General features: G+C 38.1%; 2 protein-coding genes across 2 annotated transcripts in view; one reads left to right on the top strand and one right to left on the bottom strand.

Moving 5' to 3' along the window:
• Window positions 1–1,233, bottom strand: part of ccdc77 (coiled-coil domain containing 77) — a 4,692-nt gene extending 3,459 nt beyond the window's left edge. Inside the window, exons 1-4 of the mRNA XM_014005603.1 lie at window positions 1,139–1,233; window positions 754–802; window positions 433–619; window positions 208–350 (exon numbers count right to left, since the gene is read on the bottom strand). Coding sequence (XP_013861057.1) covers window positions 208–350; window positions 433–619; window positions 754–788 — 365 coding nt within the window. The 5' untranslated portion in view covers window positions 789–802; window positions 1,139–1,233. The remainder of the gene's footprint in view (window positions 1–207; window positions 351–432; window positions 620–753; window positions 803–1,138) is intronic.
• Window positions 1,234–1,672: 439 nt separating this feature from the next.
• The window catches only part of ush1c (Usher syndrome 1C), a gene marked incomplete in the record, with an annotated part of 22,709 nt that continues 16,520 nt past the window's right edge, over window positions 1,673–7,861 (top strand). Inside the window, 6 exon segments of the mRNA XM_014005601.1 lie at window positions 1,673–1,786; window positions 3,513–3,580; window positions 5,716–5,859; window positions 5,952–6,090; window positions 7,491–7,599; window positions 7,694–7,718. Of these exon segments, the coding sequence (XP_013861055.1) occupies window positions 1,751–1,786; window positions 3,513–3,580; window positions 5,716–5,859; window positions 5,952–6,090; window positions 7,491–7,599; window positions 7,694–7,718 (521 nt within the window).

The raw sequence follows: 7,861 nt of genomic DNA, 5'->3' as shown, positions 1-7,861 counted from the left end.
GGTAATTATGCTAATCTCCTCTCGCGTGCACGAGCAGCTGGATAGAACAGGTGTAATTTACGCAGCTCATTTACGCACTTTTCATGAAGATAGAAGAGTTTGTTGAATCGGACGTGGCATGTTCGTACGAACCCTTCGTAAGAACAAAAGTAAGAGAAATTTAGGATGAGTACGAACATGTTCTTGCATGAGGCCCAGTGAACCTACCTGATCTTTAGTCTGTCGTTTTCTGCATAAAGTCGCAGCGACTGCTCTCTTTCTTGGAAAAGGCAGACCTGCATGTCGCTCAGGGCGTTTTGGAGTTCTGCAATCTCTCCTTCGCGCTGTCGTATGTCCCACTGTAGTTTGTGCTGGGGAGGAGGAGTGCAGGACACGGACACCGAAGATCAGTCAGGAGAGTTGAGATAAAGGTCACTGACTCCCAACACTCACCTGGTCCTCTRTGACTCCCTTGTACTTCTCCAGCATCTGCAACAGCTCCTCATGTTCAACGTCGTACTGAGCGATCTTCTGTCTGTAGAACTCCAGCAGCTCCCTGGAAGGACGGAGGTACGCCAGACGCTCCTGGATCGGAGGAAGTGGAGAGTCATGTTCCTCGCCTGGAGAATGAATGATGGTTCTGCAGAAAAAGAAAGAAAAACCATTAACAATAATAATCATTTAAAAATGAGGACTATTACACACACGTTTCAATTAATGATGAACCATTAACCCATATCTTTAGGAAAGTTTAGACAATAACTTAATCCTTACCTGCGTGGTGTTGTATGCTTTGTTGGTGATCCCATTCCAACCCAAAACACTAAGAGAAATGTTTAGGTTATTTTGATAACAAATACATCTTAAGATACTGTTTACAGATATTGTTAAAACATGCAACGTACTACATTATAGAAGAAACATATTTTAAACATTTTTATTTTGCCAATTTAACAGTTAAAATATTAATGGAAGTTATTTTAACATAATTTATGTTTTTACAGTTTGTACAGGAAAGGTGAGTGGCTCGACATGTAAACATTTCTGTCGCGGCAAGGTGAGCGGGAGATTTACAGCCTTTAGGTAATTTATGTGCAAAAACAAGTACTGCCATCTGATATAATTTGTGTGAGCAACATAAAACTTTAATTCAACATACCAGTTAATGTGTTTCCAAGTCTGAGGAGTTGAATCGCACAGAATAACGCTGTTGTTTCTTTTGAAATCACGGATGCTTCCGCCTTTTCTCTGAAAACTGAGCTGAGGAAGGTTTTATTGCCACCTAGCGGCTGGCGGTGTAACTGTATCATACAGTATTTTATTTTAATCATAACGGTACATGATAATAATAATTTATATTGCAAGTCGGATAAAATATACGATAACAAATGATTTTGGGATGAAATCGAGAATAATATTTTCTTTTTCTCCAAAAACAATTGCCGACGTTTTAGTAAAGTTTGCTGGCAAATAAGCATTGAACGCTTTCCCTTTCAAAATAAATGTAAAAATTCAAAAGGTTGCGTTGGAAGTTGTTTGCCTGAAATTATTACGTGGCAGAATATTTGATTATTTCAAATATTTAAATTGCGTGAACGTATAAAAAAAAGAAGTAGTGGAATTTGGTGATGAATAAATCGTGTTTTACTGTGAAAGCGGTAACACCGGAAGTGGCTTTCTTTTGCTAGCTTACCGCTCTCTGACCCRGGTCAAGTCTCGTTAAGCTGAACCGGTATCTAACGTCGAACAGTTTTCCAGCTGTCTGTCCGCGATGGAGCGAAARGTTGCTCGGGAATTTAGACACAAGGTAAGACGTTTGATATTATCCTCCTTCTTTGTGTTTTATTATTTGGGAAAGTTTCAGACAAAGCTGTTGGCTCAGGTGACTCACCTGCTGCTGTTAGGCACACAGACAGGCCTGGACGACAGACWAGAGCCAGGAAATAATAAAATCTGCTAAATTACACACAAATAATGTAGGAAAACAGCATCAATATTCGTCAACATTATCAGGTTTATCCCAAACTAAACTCACAGACTTAATAAGTCTCTTTTTGTTCTTCAAGTTTCTTCTATTTATTCCAACACAAATATCAAAACTAAACATGACAAGACTTATAACACTCAAATGTTTTATTGAAATAAACAGTTTTATAATTATAAGCTGAATTTAATTGCGTATTGTAGTATAGGGTGTGTTATAGCCAATTAGTTCATTAAGAGTTAATTGATTTTGTGTTTTCTAATGTACAGGGTTAATTTTTCACACACTTTCAACACTATTAGCTTAAAATTCACAACAAGGCTGTCATTCTAAGCACATTGACTTTTTCCTTTATAGCTTGAAAAATATGCTACTAATTCAGTTTGTTATATAAWTAATCCGCTCAATAATAAAATAGTGAATTTAATGTTTGTTATTCAAAAAAATATACAAGACAAGTCTGACTTTAAACTGACGTTTGGTTTGTTTCAACATATTCTAGTGCTCAAACAAGTTTTTTTTTTAAAGTAAAGATAATTCAGGAAGGGAACATGATACGTTCAGAGCATTTCCAGCCCCAGAGCATGCAGGGATCACCACACAACCATCTGTGCTGCCCACAAACAAGCAGGGACCCATATTGTCTTCACAAAGGGCACCATAATGTGTCAGATATGAGCAGCTGAGCAGAAAATGAGGGAAAATTTAGGGGTTTAATTAGAGGCTGGGGGAGGACTCTCAGGCTTTGTTTTATGTAGACATTATTATAGCTATTACACGTTTTTTTGTCATTTATTCTTCTGAGTTCCTTTAATTGAAGATTTGGTGAAACAGTTACAGAAAGAAACCAGTTTTTGCTTTCTTGATGTGTCATCTCGCTTCTCGCTTTTTTATGGTGCCAAAGTCTGTAGTTCATTCCCGAGGTGAAGCCTCACAGCACTGAACAGCAGTCATTTATGACCGCCATAAAGCCTGTTTTGCACACACCCACTGCTGCTGTTCATTTAGCCTGCTGCTTTTATGGCACCCTGCCCTGAAATAATACAGAATCATCAGAGGTYTGTGTTCTCCCGTTCTGACTTTATTGCTCGGAGACGATCTGATCTGAGAGAGGTGTTTGAAAGTTGGTGTCATGTCTGTGTCTGAGATGTAAGATGACACTACTGACCGTCCTCCCGCTGCCTCTCCTCATCTCTGTGTGCGTTATTCTTTCCCAGAAGTTTGATAGAGGAGGGCACAGACCCTGCCCAAGATTAATCTCAACTTTACGCTCGTCTTAAAAGAGTAAGCTCCCGAATTAAGCAAAAAATAGTGCGGGTTAACTGAGCGAAATGTGTATCAAAGACTGGCCGAAGCGCTTCCTCAAAACCATTCTGCTGCACTTGAGCCATCATCAGGTTTGTATGGCTCCGACATTCACACACACACACAGAGAGGGGATTTTTACCCCCCACCCCGTGGCGTTGACAGGACCACAGGACAGGAGCACAGAGTGTGTCAGGGAGCTGACAGAAGAAGGATGGCACCAAATGTTTCTGTTTTCTTGCAGGTGGAGTTGCTGATTGAAAATGAGGCAGAGAAGGATTACCTGTACGATGTCCTCCGCATGTATCACCAGTGAGTACTGAGTACCATCTGTCTCTCATCAGGTGGACGGTGTGCACCGTACGCTGGTGTTTCTTATTCTCACTTCAGTAATTCTTATAATTAAGCTGTTAATGATTTTTTAACAGATTTCATCTTTAAACAAGAACTATTTTATCGTAGTGAAGTCAGCGGGTTGATTTCTGCATGTAAAAGTTTCACAGTTTTACCTACAGTTTCACAAATCGTGGTTTTTAATTTGTTTTCGGAAGCAACCCCTGTCTCAGAAATCTTCTCAGGTGGGTGATTTCCTGCGTCACAAAAGCTAAACGTCTTCTAGGTTTCAGTTAATCTTTGTGCAGAAACAGAAACTTTAGCCTCTGATCCATTTCAGCAGTACTCAGGTAAGCTTGGCCAGTTATCAACAAAAGATCTTTTCATCTTCATCCTCCAAATGGGGCTAAAATGACTCGTATGAATAATTCAACAAGGACGCCGAGCACACAGTGGCTTTTATTTGGCTGCTTTTGTTGCTCTTCCTCTTGTCTTTTGTCTTCCTCTAAATTGCAGTGCAGAAAAGAATCGTTTGTTTTTTTCCATAACGGTATAATTGGTATCATTTTATACTTGATCTTTTGTTTGAATCAGAAATAGAGGAAGAAACCGTTTTTTTTTTTTTTTTTTTTTTTGTCTTGCAGAAATCAACTGGTTTACAAAGGCTTTTGTGGCTGAGGGTGGAGATGAATACATTTTGGTGCATTTTGCAAAGTAGAAAAAAAAGAACTAGTACCTGAATGTATCTTTAGAACAAAGTTGGACCCAGATGACAAAAACATTTTAAAAGCATCTGAGAACATCTTACAGTTACACTAAGCAGTAAAGTAAACAAAACTAAAACATGTRGATTAAAAGTAGGTGAGCTGAGGGCCACAGGATGTGACAGAGAAGAAGTCTGTGTGGAATTAGGAAAACATGATGCCTCCTGTTGTGGTACATAAAGCTATTATGGCTCAGTGCTGCATGACATTAGGAAAACCTGCTCTATTTTTACAGTGATACTTGTGCTGAACGTTGCAGCGATGATATCTTTTGCGACTGCGAGTAACCCACATGTTCTCTCATTAGTGTTCACAACACTCTCCATGTTCCTTCATGTTCATTTAGAGGAGTGGGGGTTATGTTTGATTGCCTGTTGCTCATCGTTTCCATCTAGTTTTTTTTTTGGAATTCTTTGGGATATTGATATWGTGCACTCAGATAATGATTTTTAAACTGTGAACACTTAAAACGTTTGTTTGGTTGATGTGCATTAAACCATGGATTCCCAAATGGAAACTGGTTGAATCCTTAATCTATAGTAGAAATTATATAAAAACATGAGTTATCTTGTAATTATTTAGAATTTAAAGGGGCAATATCATGTAAAATCAACTTTTTTGAGTTTTATATCATGTTATAATGTTATACTCTCATAAAAAACATGCCCAAAGCCTTGCTTTGACTCATTCATTCATGTTTGAGAAATCCTGCAGCGGTTTTAGGAAGCCATGCTGAGGAGCAAAACGACAGGTGGGCACCAGAAACGCCTTTTGGGACCAGAAACGCCCCTGGGACGTGTCTAAGCCGAGCTTCCTAATGGCAGAGTGCACCCCCCCCACCACCTACCCACACACCCCGCCCATTACTCCTGCAGGCTCTCGGGTGAAACTGAAAGTGAAACTTAAACTGTCTGCTGAGCTCTCAACATTAGTTCTCACTCAGTGAAGCTCTTTTCAGATTAAAAATACATTTGAGGAAATGTATTTTCAGATGCCAAGTAAACTGCATCATGGCAACCCCCACCCCAAGGAAATGGGCGAGACAGACAGAAACAAAGGTGGTCCTTAAAGAGACAGAGGCCAATTTCAAAGCGTTTAGAAGAGGAAGTGATGAGAAGATCAGTTTATTTTCTATTTAAACATAAAAACAGCATTTTAATAACAACTAAAGGTGACATAGATACTTTATTATGATATAGTATTTAAATATATGCCTGAGAAACACATAAYATTGCCCCTTTAAACAATTTGTATACATGTTCTGGGGTTCTTTTCACTGAGCTGTATAGGACTGAAGTAGAAGGCAGTGTGGAGGTCTGAAGCCTGTAACCATCTGTATCCCTCTGTCAGGTCGATGGACCTGCGTGTGCTGGTGGGAGACCTGAAGCTGGTCATCAACGAACCAAAGAGRCTGCCTCTCTTTGACGCTATCCGACCTCTCATCCCCCTCAAACACCAGGTGGAGTACGACCAGCTCACCCCCAAGAGGTCCCGGTGAGTACCGAGTCGTACGACACCGTCACAGGTTTCCGTTTGAAAGTTTTTCCGCAGCTCGCAAACTTCTCGATTGAATCTCGCTGGTGCAGGAAGCTGAAAGAGGTTCGTTTGGATCGAACACATCGTGATGGACTGGGCCTCAGTGTCCGAGGAGGATTAGAGTTTGGTTCTGGTCTCTACATATCACAGATTGTTAAAGACGGACAAGCGGATAATGTCGGCCTTCAGGTGTGTACATATTAGATTATTAGTTGTGTGTTTTTATGCTTCTACACCTCTTAATGCACAGTGCTAAATAAAAGCTGAGTAATATTTAGTAATAGAACATTTATTATGTTAACATTTTTCTTCTTTTTGTGCCATTGGTCAGTCAATCTTTTACCATTTTCTTTGTTTTTCTGTGGCCTGTAGCTTCTCTTAGTCATATCACCAGGATCCACTAGAAGGGGTCAATATCATGTTTCTGAAACTCCCAGAGAGTCATTATATGGTGCTGGTTATCTTTGGGTCTCTTCTTTATTGAAACAATGAAAAATTAAATTTAATTAATATAAATATGACAGAAAGCCACTTCATCTAATTATAAGAGATTTATCACATCTTTTAAGAGGGATTTTGTCTTGTATTTATTTATTTATTTATTTATTTATTTATATTCATTTATTTCATTTAATTAAAAAACAAAACAATTAATCAAAAAACAGAACAATTTTCAACACAACACAAAATCATTAAATGAAAGGGAGCAGAAAGGAGAAAAAAATCTTATAACATCTGCCCCATTTAACAAAAATATATATATATATACATATATATACATACACCCATACATACATTTACATACATAACAATTTTACACCCTAGTGGTCAGCAAAACAAAAAATTAAAAATATCTTACAGTAATGAAAAAGGTTGCAACTACTCAACCAGCAGCTTGTATAAATGCCTATTATGTATTTTCATATTTATTCAACAAATCACATTTTATCAATCTTCCAAATAAATTAATCGAACCAGCATTTTTATAATCGATAGCCAAGTTGTTCCATAACTTAATTCCTTGAACTGAGGTACATCTCTCTTTCARGTTAGTATGAATTTTGTATAATAACTTAAGAAAAACACACCATCAACTACATATTTTGTAGTAAACCTAGTACTGATATCACAGTTTGTTTTCAGTGAAGAGCTAAATTACGCTATAGTTGAAAGGATTATGTCACAGACTAAAGGATGTTCAAGGTTGAAGGCAAATTGGAGCTTATTCCAGCTGCTTTTTTTTTATTTAAAAAGAAATTTGAACATTTTTTCTATATTTCAGTGACTTATCAGAGAAAGAAACATGTTTTGAAGGCCAGTCTACAGCTCTGAGTCAGAGATGGATGATGAATTTCTACTCATCCTCTCAGAGCAATGCAGGCTGAGAATGTAAACTGTCAGTTCAGTTCAGTGATGAAGAGTGTTACCTTCTTCAGCATGAAATGAAAACAGACCACACACGTCAATATGTTTTGTTCAGCAAACCAGAATACAAATGTCAGATTAACAGCAACACARCCTCTGAGCTTGACAGACACTTTGAAATTGGAAATGTCATCTTTAATGTCCGTTTCTGTGTTGATTTACAGGTGGGGGATGAGATCGTGCGCATCAAYGGGTACTCCATCTCCTCCTGTATCCACGAGGAAGTAATCAGTCTCATCAAGACAAAGAAGACCGTGTCGCTCAAAGTTCGCCGTACGTCAGTCTTTTTATACAAACAACAAAAACAAACAAAAAAACTGAATTCTGCATCACTTATTTCTTTTGCATGCTCTTGTTTTATGTGCAGATGTGGGAATGATCCCAGTAAAAAGGTAAGACACGTTTAGTTAAAATTTTTCTGCACTTTTCTACTACTTCTGCAAACTTTGAGGTATTTTAGTCATTTTTTATAACAAAACATTCAGAATATTAAAGCAATTGGTGCTATGACTTTTGGTTTTTATAACTTTTATAC

This window comes from Austrofundulus limnaeus, unplaced genomic scaffold (assembly GCF_001266775.1).
Source record: "Austrofundulus limnaeus strain Quisiro unplaced genomic scaffold, Austrofundulus_limnaeus-1.0 Scaffold31, whole genome shotgun sequence".
Lineage (NCBI taxonomy): Eukaryota > Metazoa > Chordata > Actinopteri > Cyprinodontiformes > Rivulidae > Austrofundulus > Austrofundulus limnaeus.
This window is presented reverse-complemented; position numbering and strand designations above follow the sequence as displayed.